This window comes from Rhipicephalus sanguineus, chromosome 1 (assembly GCF_013339695.2).
Source record: "Rhipicephalus sanguineus isolate Rsan-2018 chromosome 1, BIME_Rsan_1.4, whole genome shotgun sequence".
NCBI lineage: Eukaryota > Metazoa > Arthropoda > Arachnida > Ixodida > Ixodidae > Rhipicephalus > Rhipicephalus sanguineus.
The window spans coordinates 298,884,496-298,908,313 of record NC_051176.1 but is presented as its reverse complement, the minus strand read 5'-3'; the positions used below and the strand labels follow the sequence as shown (position 1 = coordinate 298,908,313).

General features: G+C 43.5%; 1 protein-coding gene across 2 annotated transcripts in view; it reads left to right on the top strand.

Moving 5' to 3' along the window:
* LOC119379343 (uncharacterized) overlaps window positions 1–23,818 on the top strand; it is an 89,450-nt gene that overhangs the window by 27,860 nt on the left and 37,772 nt on the right. For both annotated transcript variants that reach the window (XM_037648626.2, XM_037648627.2), the window contains 2 exons: window positions 5,971–6,063; window positions 15,122–15,330. In XM_037648626.2, coding sequence (XP_037504554.1) covers window positions 5,971–6,063; window positions 15,122–15,330 — 302 coding nt within the window. The remainder of the gene's footprint in view (window positions 1–5,970; window positions 6,064–15,121; window positions 15,331–23,818) is intronic.

The following is a 23,818-nucleotide window of genomic DNA, read 5'->3' as shown; positions in this document are numbered from 1 at the left end:
GTTCATGTGTAAAGGACAGTCCCTTCCTATGCAGGTAAAAAAGCTCTAAAATCATGTTCACCTGGTCCCTGTATAAGCCCCTGGCTTGTGGTCTACTATTACTGAAAAATCGTCAACAAATCTAAAAACGCGTAAAACCCTCCAACCCTCATTAAAAATGTGGTGCAGTGCGTGGTCGACCTGGGGCGGAAAAATGTCGCATAACATTAGCGCTACGCGAAAGCCAATGCAGATAGATGCCCTCCCTCTGCAAAAAAAGTTGCTTGTCAAAAGATATAAAAGTAGAGTGCAAATAGGTCTCTAATAAAGTTAAAGAGTTAGCAGAGCTAATACCCGCCATGTTCTAAAAAGAAATCTATGCGTTTTCCTGTATGCATGCTTTAACAGATGCTAGTACTAGTTCATGCTGTGGTACTGAATAATAAAGATCCTCAACATCAACAGAAAAAGTGTATTCACTATCAGGTTTATCCTTGAAAAACTGAACCAATTCATCAGATTTGTGAAGAATGAAAGGATCTGGTACGGTCAACTGCTTCAACTGTTTTAACATAAACATATAACACAGTGCTGCCACGAACTCTTCTCGCTGACGATTGACTGAAACAGAATGTTCACTTTGTGAGTTTTCGCTGAAAAGAATACCTGCAAAGTGTTTACAGAACATTTGCTGATGCTGTTTGCCAATCGAGTAAGGTTAAGTTCCTTTCATAAGAGTTCAAAATCCTTCTTCACATGCGTTGCTTTTACCCTGATTTCCATGAAGTTCTTCTGAATCGCTTCTAAGGCCTTGTCTTTATACTCGGAGTTGGTGAGCATGACAAATCCACCCTCCTTGTCCGCTTGTAACAAAGAAATCATTCCGGCGAAAGTAGGAGACAACTTTTTTCCAATAGGTAGCTTGCCTTTTTACGGCTTGTGCGAGAATCCTCCCTTGACGAGGCCATCAACACCCTGAGAAAGGCAGCTCTCCGTATACTCCAGGCCAGCTTTGCTTGTGTCTCTCCTATTTAGGGCCAGAATCTCATGTGCTTGCATGTCTGGGGAGATGCCGAATTTCGGTCCTTTTTTGAGCACTGATGCGGTGTCTTCGGGTATGTTTGCCCCGCCAAGGGATATGAGACTACTGGTGTTGTTACCTTGTGTCTTATTCCTTTTCTCAGTAGACAGAAGTAAGCTACAGAGCAGACCTTGCCACGACGTTTCTGTCAATTTAGCTGCCAGTGACCTGATGCGTTGGAAATTTTGCGCGGCAATCCAGGGAGGATCTGTGGTGAAGCAGATGACACATAGCCAGTCTTGGTAGATGCATACTTGTCGCCAGAGTTCGGAACGCAGAATCTTGCAGATGCGCTTGACATGACTGCAAGAAGGGCACATCTTACCGAAGAGGAGCAATAGCTCAGTGGGAATGATGCTGTTCCAGATGCAATAGGCGTGAAATCTAGATCTGCACGAAGCTGCGACAATGTGGGTGGCAAGCAAGTCGATGCTGCCATGTGAACTTGAACACATAAAAGAAGGACCCGATGTAGAAGAAATATCACTGCAACATGAAAAACATGTCTTGAACATAAAAAAGAAGGAACGAACGCACTTAGCAGATCACGTGAACTCTTGTGGTTGTGAGGCATTGTTTCGCAAGGCAGACTCCTGGCAAAAGCCGCAACGAACAAGCCCGTTACTGGAAGCATTTCTCATTAAGAAGTGGGGGCGAGGTGCACTAGCATAGGTACCTTCCGTCACTCTGCACTCAAATGAATTTAGATATGGTACCTCAACACATATATCAGATAGAAAATCTGTTATCATCTTCATTTCTTCTTTTTTTTTTCACTGAACGCACCTGTGCATGTGCCAAAGGTATATATATGTTTCATGACGACATTGTTGAATAAACAGTTGTAAGTAGCACTTGTCACTTGTGTATTTTCCTTGTGTGCTGCATTTTTTCCTGCGCTAGGTAATTTTTGTCAAGGTAATAAATGTGCTAGTTTGTGGTGTCAGATCTATAACTGAATGTAACCAAGGAAGAGGTAGTAAATGGCATTAGGAAGAGGTAGTAAATGGCTTAATCATTTAATATGGCTGAGCACCAAAGAAAGCTATCGATTTAACCTTATTTTTACAAATTGAAAGTTTCCTCAATGACATAAAAGGTCATACTGTAAACTAAAATTAACTTAAAGGGACTGCAACAACCTGTTCATCTAACCAAAGTTATCCACAGACCTGAGACATCTGCTATCTGTAGTATGCCCAAATATCCTATGACACAAAGTAATATAAATTTATGGGCATTAAAATCAAAATGCAGACATACATAAATATTGGATCTGCATGACACAAAGCATTGCTTTATGCACCTAAGCTATTGGAGTATAAGTGTTCGTGGTGGAGGGTATAAAACAGCAGGAACACAAGAAGAGAAATGAACGACATGAGCACTGTGTCGTTCATTTCTCTTCCTGTTTTCCTGTGTTGGTGCTGTTTTATGCCCTCCACCATGAACCAAATCTAACTAGCCTAATTTGCTGTTCTAATGGAGAAATTGTTGTTTACAATGCTGTGCAGATCACAGCACTGGCACAAAAGGTGGCATTTTGCCTAGCTTGCTACATAGCCCTGTTGCTGAAAAACAAATTGCACTAAAGTATTCAGGGCATTATCAACTGCATATTTGTTGGTTCTTGTAGCTCCCGAGCAGCACCTATACCTAGCTATCAGCCTTCAGAGGCACCTCAAAGACCTCCTCACTTATTATTTCTGGCTGCCAGCCTTGCAGCTTTGAACATCATTGGCACTTGCTTAGCTGTTCATATCCACAGAAACTCGATGTTATATCATGGTTACCCTCTTCAAGTACGCTGATCATGGCTGCTGACAGAGTTGAGTAGCTGCTATCACTAGTGGCCCTGGATGTTCAGATTAGCAATTCATGTTGAGCATTATTAAAGCGAAAGCCTTATATAGCTCATCAGTCGAACAATACGGCGTTCGGTATCGTCGTGAACATGAATGGTACCAAAAGTCTTGTGACATTGATGAAATAACTTTATTTGAAATCTGGCGATTGGAAGGCCTGGGCCTGGGGCCACCTAGATGACTTGTGACATTAAGTACAGAAATAATGATGTCAAATGAGTAGTAGTACAAATTAAAATGAATTCAAAGGGAATCGAGAATGAACCAAGTGACTTAAATGTGAACCAACACACATTAAAATGAATCAAGAGTGAATCAAGAATGAATCAAGTATGGTCTACAGAGGCGAATGCTTTTGTGAAAAGTCTGGCTGTCCGTTGAGGCTTCCTTTGTTAACCGACTGTTCACCTTTAAGATTGTGTCAGCACATTTGCTACAAATGGTTAATATAGTGCCAATGTTAAAAACCACTTAAAGGGACTAATGGAACAAAAAACTTGCGCTGTTTTGCTAAGTTGCCTTTAAATGTAGACATTTTGGCAGAGATTTATCTGGCTGGGCAAAGGAATACTAGATGAAGTGGCTCAAGTCACAGTTTTTAGATGGACCAAACGACGCTTTTGTGATAGACACCGAAACAAACTTGGGAAGGAGTATTCTAGTAGAGTCTTGGCCATAGGTCGGCAAACTCACTCATGAGTCGACTCACTCAGACTCACTCAGACTCATATCGAGAATTGAGTCTGAGTCTGAGTGAGTCCGGTTGAGTAAAGTTGTTGTGAGTCTGAGTCTGAGTGAGTTCGGTTGGGAAAAATTTTGGTGAGTCTGAGTCCGAGTGAGTCCGGTTGAGGAAAATTTTGGTGAGTCTGAGTCCGAGTGAGCCCTAAGGGCAAAATATATTGCATGAGTGGGTCTGAGTGAGCTCCACAATTTTTGCCGACCTATGGTCCTATCTACTCAACTTTAGCATTACTATCAGCCCTATGCAGCTCACGTTTATACTCCCGTATACTCCCGCATACTTCAACGCACTACCATTCATATGTCAGCTCAATATTTATTGATCAGAGGCGTGAGTTGAGGAGGGAGAGGGGGAGGAGGTGCCTTGACCCCCCTCTCCCCCCCGCAAACTATTTCACGGGAAGTTACTGATAAAAATATCTCGTGTGAGTCATGACTTTCAATAAAAAGGTCCTTATTGAACTGCAAACTCTGATAACTCGTATTTGAAGGTACGAGATCAAAAGGTGCTAAGTAGCGCACCGATTATGCGAGATATTGGCGTTAAAGAGCATTGGCATTATGGTAGAAAAAGGATAATTTAATGCTAACGGACTCACGAGTCGACTCACTCAGACTCACTCAGACTCAGATCGAGCCGTGAGTCTGAGTCTGAGTGAGCTCGAGTGAATAAAAGTTTGGTGATTCTGAGTCCGAGTGAGTTCGGTTGAGAAAAATTATAGTGAGTCTGAGTCCGAGTGAGTCCGGATGAGGAAAAGTTTGGTGAGTCTGAATCCGAGTGAGCCCTGAGGGTAAGATATGTTTCGTGAGTGAGTCTGAGTGAGCTCCAGATTTTTTGCCGACCTATGGTTTTGGCACATTCAGAACACCCCCAGCAACATTAACCACTCACTGGAAACAATGCCCTCTGTTTACGTGCATAGCCTTTGCGATGCTATGAAAAGGAGGAGCTGAGGTGAGAAGATGAGAAACGACGCCGCTTCCGGGATTGATGCAGTCAACCCCTAAGGAAGGGACCAAACACGTCCTGAAACGTTGGGTCTGTCTAAAAACTTTGGCTGGAGCCATTTCAGAATCTAGTAAATTGCCCTTGTACAGTGCCAAAAGAACCACCCTTACCGTGGGAAGAGGCTTGGATATTTAGAAAGGACTCGAAAACAAAGGTGGGTGGCAACACTGCCTGAAGATCTGCACGAGCTTGTCATGGTGTCATGGATTTTGACGATGCCTCTCGGACGTTATTAATAATAATTTATCCATAGAAACGGACTTTACATACAAAAAGTCGGACAGAACTTCGCATGTTTCAGGAACTTTTACCAAGTCACAATGGATTAAATACTACTTGAAACATACATCGCACTTACTTACCTGGAATTATTGTTCAAATTTTTAGTTTAAAAAAGTAGGCTCCAGTGAATGACGTGAAGGTGGTTGGCCAGCGACGCTGTGGTGTCGCCTGATACAACTGAAAGATGTAACATAGCCTTGAACTATTAGCAGTGCACTACATGAAATGATTGACAGCAAGAAAATTAAATACACTGTATCGTGTTCACAAGACCCTGCAGGAGTGCTAACTGTGCGTGGCCTTCCCATAGCATTATCGCAACACAAATGAAATCAATTACTAGGTGGGTTCTTCTCCGCGTCGCAACTGATTCACCTGGCAACTTCTCCACCTAGCACGCATACAACGAGCAGCACCACTCTTTGCAGCAGTTTTAACCGTTCGTGGCCTAGCCATGGAACACTCTTTAAAGGTTTAGTGTAAGGTGTGCTCTTTCCAAAACTTGCAAGTGGCTGTGCTGCGTGGGCGCACTTCATTACCACTCATTGCCATGAAGAATGGTGTCGCATTTCTGCTCATGATTCTCCGGTGTTGGCCGATGTATCGTCGCAGCTAGGTGCACCTTCTGTGGATGGACGTAAAAATTTTTATGGGATCCTAGCCATAGACAGCTTCGCTGTAACAAGAGAACGTTGACCTTCATTTTCTCTTCTGTTAATTGACCTATTATAGCTAAGTCTTCGAGAAGGAAGTTTTGAAACAATACTTTACCAGTCAAAACTAATTTGGTGTTTATCTGCTGCTATATACATATATGGCTTTCATGTTTACGTGATGTGCTTTGTCTGTAGTGTGTATGTTTCCTTGTTACAAATGAAAGAGGATATTTTGGATTTCTTGGCCATGCACTGGTTGGTTGGTGTTCTGGTATTTTTAGGCAGCAAATATTTTCATGATTTCGTTACTTTGATGAATGCCTCTTTCTTTTCTTTTGTTACATTCATTCTACTTAGTTCAGGGAAGGCAATGTTGGCAGATCTGCGAAGCAAACAGAGCAGCTTCAACTCTGAAACTTCTGGGTTCTCAACTATATCAAGCATGTCCAGGTTTGTTCTTATTTCTTGTGATTTTGCTTATATTTGTGACAACCGCATTTAAATTTCAAATCAATTTCTTGGTAATGTGCAAATCAAAGTTATCAGTGTCAGTAAATTTCTTTAACGTGAAAACATAGGTTCATTCATTCAGTTACATTTCATGAGGAATTATTAACCCCTTAACTGCTTATGACGAGCTGAGTTTGTCATGAGAAATCGTCACTTTTTTGCTTATGATGAGCTGTGCTTGTCATGTCTCTTCAGCAATGTTTCAAGAGGCTTTTGACGAGCCCAGCTCGTCAAAGGGTGTCTTTTTATTTGAAACACAGATGGCAGCACGGGTTCCGTTATTGGCGATTTTATTGAATGAGAGTCTGCACACTAAACGGCGAAATGCGTGCCTTGAGTCTCCTGTGCGTTATAAGCAAACATGGCACAGTGCCGTGCTTTGAATGCTACCACAAGCATGGTAGCCTCATCTACTTTGTATTGAACTATCGAGGAATAGTACATTTTGTCCACAGGAAGTCAAATGGAACCCATACTTGCTGGTGTTGCAGAAATTTCTTTTGGAATACCAGTCAAATGCCCCAGGTATGGGGTATTACCAGGCCTGCAGCCGGGAGGCGGGGTTCTAGGACCTCGCCCCCTACCGAAATTCTGATGGAGGGGGATGTTTCACCGAAAATAAATAATGAAAATATGTGTTTTTCAAAGCCTTCAGCAAGTGCCCCCCCCCCCCCAAATTCCTGGCTACGGGCCTCGGTATTATACATGACGGTGCGAAATATGATGAATAAAGCATTTTTACAAGCCGTAAACTGTTTTCGCAATTTTTTTTCTGTTTTGAACATATTACTGAAGTGTTTCACGTCATTAAAAAATATGGCAATTTTGGAAAAATTTTTGTAATTTAATCAGCACTTAAGGGGTTAAAATTCAGCAGGCTGCAAGGAACAACACTGGCAAAGGCTGACAGTTCCTCATTACTTAAGGGGGGATGCGGGGCTAAATGGTAACTTTTGAACTGCTGCACTAATATTGATGAAAATTTCGGGGATGGCTCGTCTTTTTTATATTAGGACATATTCCACTTTAAGCACCCTAGCATAAATACAAAAAAACCTACAGCTGTTATAATGATCATTCATGTATGCCAACTTAGGAAAACTATCATTTCAAAAATAATGAAAATATACAAGTTATTTATCATTTTAATTCCTCTAGAAGGTTTGTAGTGCAGGATAAGGCCAGTCATGTATTTTTTATGATGTTTGTAAAAATGCCATCACTCTAAAAGAAGATATTTTTTTTCTTGTCACTGCATGTCAGACTAATGAATTTTTTTGTGTGTTAAATACTACTTGGGGATCAGAAAAGTACCTTATCTTGTTCCTGACAAAATTTCAGTCTAGAAACAACGTTGTAAGCAGCTTTTGGTGGCACAGTTTGGAAATGATAGTTTTTCAACAGGCTCGTTCCCCCCAGAAATGCAAATTGAGAAAAATGAGTGTAAAGATTTCACAACATGCTATTTATTTTGATGTTCAAAAAAATTTATCAAAGTGACCTCCTGCACAAATACGGCCTTCCTCATCAACATGACACTGTTCTGTGACAATTTCATGCAATCGTCTACAATTTTTCGCAGCTTTCGAGCTGGGAATGTTGCTCAAACACATGTTGGTCACAAAACGGACTACGCACTCATTGCAATGAACTCCCAAATAAACTAACATAAGTCGAGTGGCACACAAACAGCAGTAGTAACTCAGACTTGGCGTGAAAGCAGCAGCGGATGGTCACGTGATACGGTCCCGCCAATCTGAGCTTTAGTTCCAGTTTTACAGCGACTGCTGTCGGCGCACAGCCCAAAGTGTGCATTTTAATTTATTTGTTTGTCCTCTGATGTACTCTCGACAGAAGGTCTTCTGTGACAAAAAAAGTGCGAAAAACAAACAATCTAACACGGGCATTCACTTCGCGTTCGTCTTCTTGCCAGCTTTGCGACTGCGTCTTAAAAGGGGCGTTTCAGAGACGCTCTCCCCAGCAAATTCGCACCACCCTCTCTTAGAAAAATTTTTTTATTCTTTTCTGCTGTACAGATGACAACGAGACTTGGTGAGCATGTTCTTTAATGGACCACCCATCCAAAACAAATCAAATTTGAAAATGCATATTTTTTTCGAAAATCGTGTTTTTAGCCCCGCATCCCCCCTATAACCTATTGAGGGTCAAATTTTTTCGCGAAATGCACTCCAAAAATGTGTATTTTTTATTGCCAAATTAAATTCTTCAGGTGATTCTATTTAAGAAACAAATTGTCTCAAATTTCTTGCGTGACCGTAAAGTGACAAAAAAAATCTTTTTTGTTGTTACACTTGGTTTACTTGTGAGTAGCATCAAGCAAAATTCTAAAAAAACACCTATACGATTTTTTATACACAAAAATTATGCATTGTATTAAACAAACCTCACAGACATATATCAATAAGCACACCAGAGTACTTTTCCAGTAAAAAGTAGTCACCTTTGATCCAGTCCGCATAGTCTTACCTAGGGTTGCCACCTGCCCGGTTTTGGACCGGCAGGGCCGGTTTTTTTAGACAAGGGGCCGGTCGCCGGTCCGCACCTAAGACCGGCCGTCATTGGCCAGTTTTTTGCTCATCGTATCCCGTGTATTTTTTTTTTCACTCTTCTCCGTCTTGACCGCACGTGTTGACGGAGGAATTCCACTTGCGCGGTCGGGGACTGACCACGCAGGTGGAAAGAAAAGGCGGGGGAAGAGAAAAGACGGGGGGAAATGTGACACCTGCATCGTCGCAATGACACCGCGTGTCGATCCCCTACATCGCCGGTGCCAGAGAAGCAATAGCCCGTATACTGAGAAAGGCAGGGGTCGACGTCGCCCACAAGCCATCCACCACCATCGGCAGCTTCATCCCTCGGCCCAAAGATCGCACACCGGTGGAGAAAGCTCAGGTCGTCGTGTACCAGATCGCGCAAGCCGACTGCCCTGCTTCCTACATTGGGGAAACCAAGAACTTCCATGAAAGAATGCGGCAGCACAAGAATAACCTCCGTTAATGAACCGAGAACGGAGTGCAGTAGCAGAACACTGCGAGCTGTTTGACCACCATATCCGTCCCGACTACACAGTGATTCTGGCAAAAGAAAGGAACCCTCGCTGGCGGCTCTTCCTCGAAATCCTGGCACATTCAGCAGACAACAGGAAACACCAACCGCTCTACGGGGACATTGCCTTCCCTCTCCTGCCACCGATCGCTGGAACAGAGTGAAAATCAGTATCAGTAGTTAGTTACGTGCTTCCTTTGCTTGCATCATGAGCACATATTCTCCGCCTTTGAAAAAGCGAAAAATACGTCAATGCACTTTCCGGAAAGAGTGGAGATCTCAACCCGAGTACGAGAGCTGGCTCCTGCCCGTGGACGACGATGCCACAGCCGCAAGGTGCACCATATGTGCAAGCACGTTTACGGTTAAATTTGATGGCGTCAGCGCTGTGAAGCATCATGCATCAACGCAGAAACATAAACAGAAGAGCCTCGCCTCGAAACAGTCGGCTACAATCAAAAAGTTCTTTGTTCCAGCCATTTCTAGCGCAGAAGGTCACGTGACTGCTGCGGAACTGGGCACCATATTCCATGGAATCAAGCACCACTACAGTTACCTGTCAATGGACTGCGGCAGCAAGTTGGCACCGAAAGTCTTCTCAGATTCAGACATTGCTTCCAGAATGCGACTCGGAAGAACGAAGATGGAACACCTGGTGAAAGATGTACTGGCGCCTTACGCAGTGGAGTGCATAGTCGAAAAACTTCGTCCAGCAGGCCGCAACCTTCTGTTCCTTCTCTCCACTGACACTTCCAACAAGGGAAACAGAAAACTTTTCCCCATTGCAGTGCGTTTCTACGATGTGAGTGGTGCCGGAATAACTGATGCTCTCATCGACTTCTGTGAGCAGGCGGATGAGACTTCCGGCGGCATCTGCGAACTTTTGGCAACAAGTTTGGAGAAGGTAGGCCTTTCTTTGGAGCGAGCTGTAGCGTATAGCGCGGATAATGCTTCTGTGAATTATGGGAAACATAACTCAGTTTTCCAGAAGATGCAGAAAGATCAGCCGACTTTGTTGAAGGCCAATTGCAGTTGCCATGTTGTGCATAACACTGCCAAGCACGCAGTCAAGTCTTTAAAGTTTGACGTCGAAACTCTTGTACTAAAGGTATTCAAAGAATTTTCTTCTAGCTCGAAATGCGTAGAGGAATTGAAAATGTTCTTTGAATTTTGTGATCAGGAATATAGCAAAGTTTTGTGTCATTATTTTGGTCCGCTGGTTAAGCTTGTTTACAGCCTTAGACAGATTAATTCAGAACTGGACACCCATCAAGTCATACTTTCTGAGTCAAGGAGAGGAGGAGTGCGAAAAAATTTATAGGCAATTTATAGGCAGGTTCCTGGGAAATTGCCGGCAGAGTTTTCGTTGCATATTATGACATTTGTTGGCACTTAACGGCCTTTAACTTTCACAGTGATGCATTCCTTCTCTCGTTTGTCCTCTGAGCGTAGTTTGGCGCGCAAGCAGGGCTCATCCGCAGTCGAAGTGGCACTCATGTAATATGAGTGCCCGCAGCATCGAGCGGCCGCTGCTGCGGGCTTCTCAAGCGGCTCATCGCAAGACAAAGCTTGCTGAACCATGACACCTGGCTGCGCATTTGTTGGTGTGGAGCTACTGATTTGTGATTAAGTCACGTACAAGTATTTTTAGCAACCTATATCCGAGTTTCAGCACATAACGAACGACGCGGCCGCTAGGCTGGTATGGTCACATTCGACGCACTATAACTTGTTAGCAACCAAAATAATGCAACGTTTTTTTCTGCAGAATTGTAGATGACGTCCTTGACTTCAATCAGGGAGATCTTAAAAAAAATTAAAAATGGCCTTTTTGAGAAAATCATTTTCAAAGTTCGGCGTTTTTGGTAAATCACTTATGTTTCAGCCCACTTATCAAGTGAAACAGAACGCGATAAAACCAAGCAAATTATTTTAAAAGAGAGCGAAAGTATCAAAGTTAATATGTACCGAGTTTTATTATCCTCACTTTAACTTGTATGCAGCAATAAATTCCCGAAATAAAGGTACTTTGTGCGATTTGCCAAGTTTGTGATTTTTTTCTTCAAAAGTGCTTTGACAAGCAAGGGAAATAAAAGACTCATAAGATCGTATTTCACTTGTTCTTTAAGGGGAATAAATATTGTGACGAAGAAATCCACCGTTTTTCCCCTAGGTGCGCTCAAAATTCAGAAATCGCGAAATTGGCGGAAAAGTGTTTTTTTGCGGCCAAAATTTGTATATTTTTTTTTCAGGCGAACAAATTTTTTTTCGCAAAACCAACTGCGAAACCATTGTTCTGGGTGTAATGCCTAGACCTGCAGTAAATTTCATCAATATCGGGAATGGTGACCGGGACCTCGTGTTCGATCTTATCTGGACACACCCTACTGGTTTTTATGCGTTGTGAGTGTACTGCACATTATTGCGCGTGTAGGTATACATGCATTGTATACTTTTTAAAGGAGCACTGAACAGCTCAGAAAAAATGACGAAAACATAGAAATTCTACTAGGAAGACACGACTATTCCGATAAAGAGACTTTATTACACACATTTTTGAACAGTTGGCTGTATTTTTTTTTTCCGTGCGGCGGCTGTACGCCAGCGTGAGCCGCGATGTCACTTGTCACCACAGCAGATGAAAGGTGCACGTGTTCGTGTGCGTTACCTCCCTTTCTCTACCTCTCCTTTATATCCCACTCTCCCTCTTCCACAAAGATGCTGAGATGTTACCCCTTCTTTAGGGGCTTTATACCACCTGGGAACATTGTTCGCTGCAGATGCCGCTCGTAGTGGTTTGAGGAACCGTAGTGGGGGCTGAACGGGTTGAGAGACACAGGCGATGGAATGGCATTGTTGGCACGCCAGTTCCAGGCACGGCCATTCGAGGAAGTTCAAGGCACGCTAGTTGAAGGCGCGGTGGTTTGTGAAAAACGCATTAAGTTCATCATTTTCTGCAAGTTTCTGTCTGAAATGAAGGTGGTGTGTATGGATATCAGCACCCAATTTTTTAGTTTGGCTGAAAACCTCGGCAGCAAATATTTTGTATAATCCCTTTAACGCTCGTTTGACTTTGAGTGCAAACATTGAAAGTCTCATAGTATTTGTGCACTTGCCACCAGAGACTGATTGATTTGCTCAGTGCTGTGTTTGTATGTACATGGTCATATTATGTTGATGTTGAAGGCGGGTACAATAAATGCCATCGTATGTCGAAGATTTAACATGGAGTTTGTTTATTTTCCACACAACCACAACTTCGTGATCCCCGCTGACGGGCCGTTTTTTTTTTTTCTGGGAAAGGTGGCAACCCTAGTCTCACCGCGCATGCTTTTGAGATGTCGCTCCTTCATCATCGTCCAAGTCTGAACTTGTAAGTAAATCCTCATCTGATGGACTGACATCCAATGAATCAGATTCTGATTCGGCACTTGGGGAATAGTCCACATCTGAAGAATCGCCGCTCGACTCACTAGCAGCAGAGCAATCGGCGTGCACTTCCATAGCGTAAACGAACCGCGTGAGTGAGCGCACGGAGGAAAACTCTCTGGTTGTGTGCCTGTCCGCAAAGCAAAACGAGTGAAAAAGCTATAATCATCCTTCGTCTTATCCCCAACGAGACGGAGTTAGTTTTTCCGATTTCCCAAAACAGGAAATGCAACCACGGCGGCATTGTTGGTGTAATTTAGCGCCGCACGGAAACAGACGTAGCCGCGCCTTGGGGAGCACTAAATGAGAGAGTAGCAAGCGGTCACCCTTTGAGAGATTACGAAACAGACAGCCATCAGCGTTGCAGGCACGAGAAGCGATAAGCACCCGAAGGACGAAACCAAAACCAGCCGCACCACGCGTGCGCACGCTCAGATGCTCGAAGGAAAGTGGACGCGTTGCTTTGGAAAGAAAGAAAAAAAAACAACAACAACAGAGAGGCATCGGTGCATGAAAAAAAATTCCACGTATTCCCGAAGTGTGGCAGCACATGCCAAGCAAAAGAAATGATCGAAAAAGGTGTGTGTGCGCTCTCGGATGCGCAAGCGAAAGCTGGCGCACCGCCTTGGAAAGGAAAAAACAACAACGGAGAGACATCGGCACACGAAAAAAGTTTCACATCTTCCCGAAGTGTGGCAGCACATGCCAAGCCAGAGAAATGATCAAAAAAGGCACACATTTTAAACATACAGGCAATGATGTACATGCACGGCGAAAACCCTTTGGTGCTTGTTAGGTGATGTATATGTACGGCGTAAACCCTCATAAGGTTAATTCACTACCTCCCACAGATGAGCTGAGCTTGTCTGGTCAGTTTTGACTTCTCCAGCCGAGATTGAGCTCAGCTGGTCCATGCTTTTTAATTACCGATTCTTGCTCAACCTTGGGACCAGCTCAGCATGTGCATCTAATACCATCGTTACACAAGCACGCTAACCTCAGTTACAACACACCTCAATTCCTTTAAACCGTAGCTACATCCAGTTAGATGAAAAGCCTAACTGCAGTTATCCCACTAACCGTGGTTGCTCCAAACTGAGGTTGACCACCTCAGTTTAGGAAGCTAACAAAATGGCGGCACCCATGTCGGCAGTCGAAGGTAGCGTGGCTCCAATGGAGGCCGAAACGTCCTCCCAAAAGCGAGTCAACTGGCCTTTCTCGACAGCAGAGACGCTGACACATGAACCAGTCCGTCAGAATAAACCACGGACCGAACATGGCGATACCAAACATATCAAGCAACAGATTGTCTTGGCTTTCGCACCGACTGCAAGGGGGCTTCGCCCATAGTTGCGAGACCAGGCTTTACTTATGCCAAATAGTGTCAACACACTTGATGGAATATGCTTGGGGACTGCCGGTGCAAGCAGGAAGGATTTATTTTAAATAAAATGCCTGGTATTTACCAGTATACTCATGAAAACCATCTAAATGTTTATATTGCGTGAAAATGAGTGTCACGTGACCTACTTCACAGCCCCAAACTAAGGACAACCTTTCCTGTGTGGCATGTGCCAACTGCAGTTCTTGCTAACTGTAGTTTACTCCGGTTAACTGAGGTTCGTCGTAATTAAGCTTAGCAGGCCCGTGCAACTGGGCTATGATGTCTGTTCTAAGTGATCGTGCTACACTGAATGCACTTTGTTTGTTTTGAGATCGTGAACGCACTTTGTTATATGAGGTTAAAAATGCACGGTGTTCTAGGGACATGAAGTTATAAAAAGGTAAACACTTTGCTATATTGAAAATTTCATCAATTGCAGTCTTCAGTTTGTCGTGGGTTCGTGTCGTGTCAGTGTAATATTGGCTCATACACTAACATCAGAGCCAACACCACCTTTAATGGCCAGATTCATAGTGACACGACTTGGTTATCTCGAGCAGTTGCACATACCATTTGTTAATTACGATGTTGAGTTTCATTTAGTGAGCACTGTACATTGTTCTCCCACTTGTGTTATTGTGGCAGCTGCTCTGCACTCTACTGTTGCAATTGATGCGTGCATGTTGCCTGATGGATAATACCAGCCTCTATGCCATGGTGTCTTCGTGGCTATCAGGCTGTGTTGCTAGCTAAGCCCAAGGTGCCAAGTAGGATTCCCAGCCACACTGACTGCATTGCGATGAAGGTGAAATACAAGAATGACTGCGTGGTTAGATTTAGGTTCATGTTCAAGTACCCTAGCTTGCCAAAATTAATTTGGAGTTTTGCACTATGACGTCCCTCATAATCATATCTTGGTTTGGAACCCCAGAATTATAAGAAAATAGCCGTAACAGCCAGCGTTGCCTCTTGCTGTGACCAGTAGTGACATTCTAATGCTGATGGTATTTTACTGTACTATAGACCTCACATTTCAAAGCTTTACTTCATTTCACCACATTTCTTATTCTTGACTTGTGAAAAATGTACAACAATGCTGCGCAAATTATTCCATTTCAGCGTTGAGTCCTTGCTTGAAGCCCGTCGTGAAGATCCTGAAGAACTTCTCCTTGCGCTTGGGTTTGGTGGACCTGTGCGGGACGAGAACCCAGTCTCGCGCATTCCCGAGCGCTTCTTGGCACAACCGTCACAAGCTCGTGGCGTTGATATGCGTCGTTTTGTCACCCACCAGGAGCAGCTGAGCCAGCGACATGAAGCCGGCCTTCCAGGTCAGTTTGGTGAGGACGCACGTTCCTGCTTTTTGCTTCGCGATGCCCAGATTCGCTGGCTGCAACGTCGTGCCGTTCAGCGATTGCATGCCCAGCGGTTGGTTGCTCGGCAGCAAGAGGCTGTGGAGGGCACCTGGCATGTTGCTTCTGACCAGACTGCATCGAGTGCCAACTGGTCCCCTGCAAATAGGACCTGGGGCAATAGTGGTGTGCCAAGCATTTCTGTAACCTATGGTGGCACTACGATGACGTGGGAGGCCTACATCGAAGGTCTGGAGCAGCGCAATATGGTTGTTGGGGAGGATAGTACGGCACTTCCACTTGGACATCGAGCTGTGCGGTCGAGCTTGGTTTGATGGCTGTCAGCATTACCAAATGCATTACACACAAGCATTACACACAACTTGTGGCAGTTCACAGCTTTTTCTGGTAGTAGTACATGATACAAGGAGCCTAATTGACCTGCACAGACTTTTTTTATTGACTAGTTATCACACCTGGTGCTGTGGCTGTTAAATACTAGAGAAAAAAATTGCTGCTTCAGGTTCTTTTTCTGGAAGCTGGTCTGTACTTTGGCGTTTATAGAAGTGATTGATGCATTACTATAGGGCATTTTTCATGTTGTCTTGCTCTGGAAACAAGGATAAATTACTAGCCTGTTGCTGTCAGTGCATCTTATGCTAACTTTGTTGTTTCCATGGAAAATTTGATGATGTGATATTCAGCCTCGCCAGAAGTGAGAGGACTCATTGTGGGCGAAATTCCTGGGGGTAGAGCTTCAAGATAACTATTACGAAAAACAATTCAATTATATTTAAGGCTCAAGGCTAGCTCACAGTAGCAGACATCACTGCACTATGGTGGAGCTCATATTTGAAGGCATTGCTTTATTATCATCATATGTTCACCAGCACATGTGTTGTTTAGTGATGTTTAGTCAAAAATTACATTTAAAGGGGTCATGAACCACTTTTCGAAGTAATGATCTAATGGCCTCAGTATCGGAGTGTACTGCCTCCCGAATCGATTGCCGCAAAAATTTCTCGAATCCGTCAAGAATCAGCGGAGTTACGGGGGTTTGGCGCACGCTCCCAGCGTTTTCTCTCTTTTCTCGTGCCGGCGAGCGCCATGGCGAGCGCACTGGAAGCTAGACAGGGAGGGATGGCATGGGGGAAAGAAGTTATGCCAGCGCGCGTCATGAAACGCGATCGCTCTCCCGCTGTGATTCGCTTGCGCGAGTGCGGCTACCGTGTACTGAGGAGTGCGGCGCCGGCAAGTGGCGGCACCGCGCGGTAAGAAGCGCATCTGATCCGAACGCCGCTCTCGATTTTACGTCGGCTATCGGCCAATAAGCATGCTATGTCTCTTGCGACGTACAGCGGACAGACGCCCCGCCCACCGACGAGAGTGAGAACCGGCCTCTGTTTGAAAAGAGGGTGTCTGGGGAAACGGCAACTTCGCGCTCCGCTTGTGGCCATTACGCGGCGCGCACGACTGTAATATTTGGCAGAGCAGTTCATAGCCGTGTCAGCTTTCCGCAGGATGTATTTTTTCAATCAGCCCAAGGGGTGCTTCATGACCCCTTTAAGCACACATATATATTTCATTCTGTATTGAACCATATCTTAGCCAGTAATACACCTGTGGCTGGCATCTCCACTTTTTTTTGGCAACACTGGACAGATAATGTGAGACACACCTGATGATTTGGAACATCTTATACTATGCTTAAGCACAGCTGAGAGCAGTGGCAAATTATATAAGTTTGTTTGTTGACTACATGTTCAATGCGAATCACAACTTGCGTTAGTGCAGCACACAGATGCAGCTTACATACTGCTAATGTCTACTAATAATTGTAATTGTTTACGCATTGCATTCAAGGTTGTTCATGGCATGCATCCCATGCTTTAAAAGTGTTACTGCTATGATGTCATAGCTATGTAAGTGTAGTTCTGTGGAAAAAATGCAGCTTTGTTGCAGGTGTGTCTCAGCCTGACACACGGTCTGCTATCACAAGGTACTATGATGAACACACGGTCTGCCCAGCCTCTCTACATCACGGTAAAAAGTGTGCCCCCTTAAAAAAAAAAAAAATCCCACTATGCCATTTAAAACGCCACTGGCGTAAGCAGCCAGAATCACCGAGAGAACAGCCCAACAACAGAGCAAGGGAGGAGAGAAGCAAAGGCCCCCGTTTCGTGCCATTCTAGGTGGTGTTGTTGCATGCACACCACGAACTTGTCTGTCTGTGATGTTGAAAATACTTGTGGAACGGGTGAAACATTGCAGGATGCCTGAGCAGCCACTAAATGCGTGACGATGTCACGAGATTCTGTCAACTCAGGTGAGCTCTCATTCTTACTTTGATACCACATTAAAATACCATATTTTCTCACATATAACCCGCACCTTTAACTTTAACTCTACAAAAAGAAAAAGAAATATGCATATAACCTGCACCCCCACTTTTTAAGCACATTTTTCCGTTTTTTGGTGCAGGTTATATGCAAGAAAATATGTTATGTTCGCCTCTAATACTCGGTCAGAGGTACTTATGTATGCAAAAGAATGGAACAAAACAAAAATCTCGAGATTGAAAATTGGTGTCAGGGGTCTTTTAATATTTCAGTAAGGACTAAGGTAGGTGTTAATGTTAACTTCAACCTTGTGTTGATAACCGCATAAAACTCGGTAACAGCACCAGCAAATAGTATCCGAAAAAGTCGGGCCTCATGGCTCACTGATGTTCGGGTGGCCTATAGTATTTCTTTTTATCTTGATTTCTGCACAACTGTGGCCCTTGCACATTCGCAGATCTGGTATCCACAATGCAGGGGTTCCCAAACCTCCTGGCCTTAGAGAATTCCACATGTGTTGTCAAGGAAATCCTTTTACCTCCCGCCTGCCCCTTCCTATTGCTCACTTCTGTGTGGCTGTTTGTGGACTTTCTGCATTGAATCATTTGGATGGTTTTACAGTGTGTATCACTTCGAACTAAGAACAAAAATGCTTTTGTGTGTTCTCATTTGTGCTGAAGTAGTAGAACGAGTGATATGTCCAAAAGCAAGCTGGTCTGCTAGATAAAAATTGCAATGCATATGCTTATTGCACATATATTAGAATACACATTAATTTTGTTACTGTGCTATGAATCTTGCTTGTCAAGTGTTGGCCACAGAAGTTGATCATAAAGCCACTGCTAGGTTTGACTGTTGCTCTCAGATTGCCTAAGCCCACATGATATTGCCACTTGCATGTTTTCTAGCATATCCACTAAGAGGATTACAAAATGCACACTGTGGGAATTCATAATCTTATGGGCCACAATTAACACAGCATTGTGTTTTCTGCGTCACGTTGTGACACGAGTCTTTTATTGCAAGAGCAATTATATGGGCACTCCAGGCACATTATTGCCATCGCTGTCATGTTCCGTATAATGTCAAAATCGACAACAACGCCCCGCACATCATATGCTCTATGTGTGAGTGAAATCAAGCGAGGGTTGCCAACGATTGCAGTTCAAACAGAGATGAAACGAGCCGGCTGTCTCCTTTGTGCTAAAGGTACATGGAGGGGTTCTGTGCCAGAGGGGGGAGACTGTATGGCTACAGCAGGAAATGCAAATTTGGACCAGCCGTGCGTTCTTACAGGGGATCAGCTGACGGCTCACACCTTTGAACATGTTGTGTTCTCATCACAAAGCAAAGTTTGTGTTGAAGCCATAGACAGCACGAAGGTTGCTTCGCTTGCTGTGGTGCCATGTCACATGCTAAAGGAGTGAGGTGCTAGTATTACTTCGTATAACATTCCAACTTGTTGCTATTGCATTCTTTGCTTTGCCTTCATGGTGAAACCTTGACTTTTTTGATTGATTTTGTCAAGCTTCATGTCAACTAAAATTATCTAAATATTGAAAGCATATGTTGAAATGCAGTGGAAGCAGGAGGTGGGGTGAACCTCATCAGGTTCTGATGGAAGTAAAAAAAAAGAATGCTGCTTGCAATACCGGGCTAGTTTGGGAATCCCTGCTGTGGTATGACTCACACTCTTAGTCATCTTGCTGCGTCATGTTTCATTGTTTTTGTTTGAGAGTATTTATTGTGTGTATATTTATAATGTGTATATATGGTGCATGATAGCAAGGTGCTTTCTTTACCATTGCTAGTGTGTTGTATTCTGTTAGAATGGCTTTACTGGTCAGGGAAAAAAAAAAGAACTGGTATAAATAGTAGTGTTCTGTATCTGTGTTCGTGTTCTTTCAAACTGATGTAGCCACTGGCATTGTGTTAGTTTTTGCTTAGGCCTTAAACTTGTTTTGGCACTGTGGAATTGAACTCTTGCTCAGTTTCATTGTACTAGTACCTGCTATACGGAATATGCGTGTCACATCTCTTGTTGCACACCACACCATGTGCATTTAGAATATGCATTTGTTAAACTAAGTGCATGATAACAAGTAAGCAGACACTGATGCACTCATCTGTGGCGGCTCCTTTAGTCCCTTTTGTTGTACTTTTGATGCGTATGGGCAAAGACTACTATGTGTGTGTCTGATGAACAAGTCAGAGAGGCATTCACCTTTGCGAAGTGTACCTCAGTAGGCTGGAGTTAGCATCAGAAAGAGAAGACATGCAATATACTTTCGGCTGCCTTTAATCTTTTCTTTCTGTTCATTAAAGGTTCGTGGGTTTGATAAGATTTAGCGATTTAAGTGCTTCAGAAGGTATGATCTATGAAGGGACCTGAAAATTTAAGAGGTCATTGATTTTCGTAGTTAGGTACAAAGCTCCTCCTTTAATCACACGGTAAAAGCAGCTGTTAAGAGAATCCATGAAAGTTATTGTTATTAAATAGGACTCTTACAAGAATCTAGTTTCAGCATATATTTCAAGCACCTACAGAGCTGTTCAGAGCATTACAATTTGCCCACTGTAAAGTGCTGCAAGGTAAACTCGTCTTGGTTGTGGTTACCGATGTGCTCAACCTCACCTTCTTTCAGAATGCAGTCATTCACTTGGCGGTAAGAAGTGTCTGACACAACCAATTCAGGTTGAAAAAAGCCCTGGTATCTTAAACCTCTTGTAGCTTGGGTATTTTTGCCTAAGGAAAGATATTAGAATTGCAGTTGGATATGATTAGATGGAAGCTGAGAGCATCCAAAATAATTATCAACACCATTTTACTACCACAGATAAACGATTTTCTAGGACAAAACAATGCCTTTGTAAGGGAAATTGCAACAATAGGCTAGAAGAGGTTAATTTACTTATCTTGTGCTGATACTTCTATGCCATAATGCTTTTTCATGTATTACTTTAAGGGAACAGCGTAGGTCCTATACCCGCCATGTATTTTAGGCGATGTTTATGTACACAGGGGTCCACTGTTAAAGGGAACATCGGAGCGTGTGGCGGCAGCTCGGCGCCACCGCCGGCCAGCGGCTGCAACGAGTTTCGCGCAGGCGCAGTGCGCGCTGTGAGTCGTGCTCTTTCGTCATCTGCTGCCGTCTGCTTCCGCGCTGCGAATCATCGCGAAGCGAACCGTTGATGCGACGAAAGAGCACTGGGCACGGTGCTCACTGCGTCTGCGCGAATCTCGTTGCAGCCGCTGGCCGGCGGTGGCGTCGAGCTGCCGCCACACGCTCCGATGTTCCCTTTAACAGTGGACCCCTGTGTACCTATTTCTCCATAACCGTAGGAGTTACATTGACTATTTTACTATCATTGTGATCAGAAGCCCTTCCTTGTCTTACTGAAGCAGATTTATCGCTGAAAATTATAATCTTCATTTTTGGCATATTTTGTACTTCACGTACCTAATTACCACTCAGTAATAGATATGAGATGTCGTCTTGAACAAAAGCACTTCCCCACACAATAATAATTCTGCTTCACCATACTCCCTAGTATGTTCTCTAAATACTGGCGGAAATCTATGTTCCTAAATACTGCGGTTGCTGAGATAAAGGAACAAAAGTAAAAAAACACACGTTTTGAGAAAATTGCGTTTAAAGTAGGATATGTGCTTTATTACAAAAGTACAACGAAATAATGGCAACTTGACGGACCCTTTCAATAGGCACCAGCGAGATACTCGTCACTTATATCACGTTTTCATTTTGTAATGAAACGTCTTGCCTGGCGAACCTCCTTTGTCGCCTGCTGTACAGCCCTGTTAGCAAGGTACCGTCGATGCAGGTCTAGGACGCATAGGTCCTGCGCTGTGTAGCGCGCTGGTGAAATTCCAAAGGAGTACAATTGACCCGGGCTATACTGCCATCATTAAAAGTGAGCACACCATCAAGAGTGCATATCTTCAATGTTTGGTGTTCCAGGAAAACGTTTTTGAGCATGCTCCCACACGACATGATTTAAGGACTCGTTGGGGTTTTGAGTTTTCCCATGGAGCCATTTAGCAAGTAATTCTGTATTAGCTAGCGGCTGATAAATTAGCTTCACAGCCTCAAGAACAGATGCTGGACGGTTTTCCTTATGACCGTGTGGTTCACCATTCGACTGCGCTTAGTTAGATTTGCACCAGGTGTCGGCGTCTTTCGAGCAAAGACCGTGGGATGGATTAGTATCCATTGGTGCCATGTGAAAATATGTAGCCCAGACAGCTTTTCACGTGTCCTCCAAGCTGGCTATATTTCTTCTAATGGCGAAATCATAATAGTTTTGGAGTTTGCCACTTGGCATCACTAAGATGTCCCCGTCCAGATATAGATTTCCCGTCAGAAAGCTTGATGCCTCTTTTTTTAGTTTTCGCAGTCTTGTGCCTATTCTTTTCTGAGCTTGCCCAATGCACTCCAGCTTGCAAGCTGTAACCTCTCCATAGGGCTTTGATGCTTGAACTGCAAGGAATCCCTTCCTACGTAAGGAATGGGGGCGTGGCAGGCCGCTGCACAAGTTTTGAAATGTGTCATTTTTAGACAAAAAGAAGTTGCACTGAGACAAACAAATGACTGATTCTGGTTCAGGAAAGACCGCAGATTTCGAATTGCGCAAAAACAAAAAAATATTTTTTCTTCAATATTTTTGCTTACCCTGTTCCCTTAAGGGCACAGGGCAAGGCAAAATTTGTAAAAAAAATTACTTTTTTTTTTCTTTGCAATTTGGGAAGTGTGTACCTTTGTGCATATGTTCCACATTTGGGCTTTTCTTGAAAAGTATTTTTTGTGGCTGAAAACCAGTTTTTCCGGAAGCAAGTGGCGAGTGAACACGCATCCCAGGACAAGCCCCTCGTATGCGCTCCATGCTTACGGTCCATTTTTCTAAAAAGAAACTTCGTGTGTGAAAGCCAAAATGCTTGTCTGGAGTCAGCTGTGTATAAGCAATTGTCAGGTAACTTCTAAGGCAGTCCGAAGATGCTGTGTGCCTTTTATTCACACTTGTTCTTTGGAATACAGCTATTCGAACACCTTCAGCTCCTAGCTTCATCACACCTTGTGTCTGTCGTGCCTGTCGATAAGTTGAGATGCTGAGGGTAAAGAAGGTCTTCAGCAAGTGTAAATTTCGTGCCAACCAGTACAGCTCTCTTGTAAATGCGAATAAATGCTGGCAACGTACTGAGGTGCTGAACGCTGAACCAACAAGCTCTTCATCGTTGAACCTCTCTGCCTTCTCAGCGTCCTTCGAGGCGAATCACATGCAAGGTGACAACGGGTAGGATCTAATGGACATGAATATTGTTTGTGATGCAATTATACCGAATTGCACGTGTAAACTGCGCGCTGCAAGTGTTGAGCTAATGGGAATTGCGTCGCCAAGTCCTTGCTGTCTTTGTTTAGGCTTCAGAGTCTTAAGGATTGCGACATTGAATGTTGTTCTTTCGTTTAACGATGGCAGTATCGCACAAGCCAAATTCTGAAATAATTAGGATTGAAGCTTGGCCAAAAATACAGTTAATCTGCTGGAAAAGGTTAACCACAATCGACGATAAATTGCTGATAGAGCTGCATGACAGCTCACAAAAGAAGCAAGGCGAGCAAGACGACAAGCTCGAAAGTGAAAAATTGACTTTGGAAATGATTACCAAGCCCGTAGCTACTAAATAAAATTGTTGAACGGTCTTTGTGGCAAAGCATGTTCGCTTTTCAGCTGTTTTCTAACTTTGAACTCGATTATCTCAAAACCATGTTTTTTATTACTTAGGTGCCATTATTTCCCACGTGTTCCAAGATAACCAGTTGATTATTTTTTCTTGTATTCTGCATAAATGCATACAACTACTGAAGCAGAATTTAAGTTATGTGCTTTCCAGTTTTTGTGTTAGAAATTTTCAAAGGTGCAAATTAACTCAAAATTTAGGTCCTAGTGGTAAAAAAAATTCACCAGAATTCTAATGTTAGTTAGATTTAAATAAATCTGCTTCATTTAAAAGAACGGAAAATTTGGAAAAAAAAAAGATATATGAATTATGTGGATACCCCTTTTAGTCAGTGAGAAAACGGTACCTCAAAATGGCCAAAAATGCATGGGAC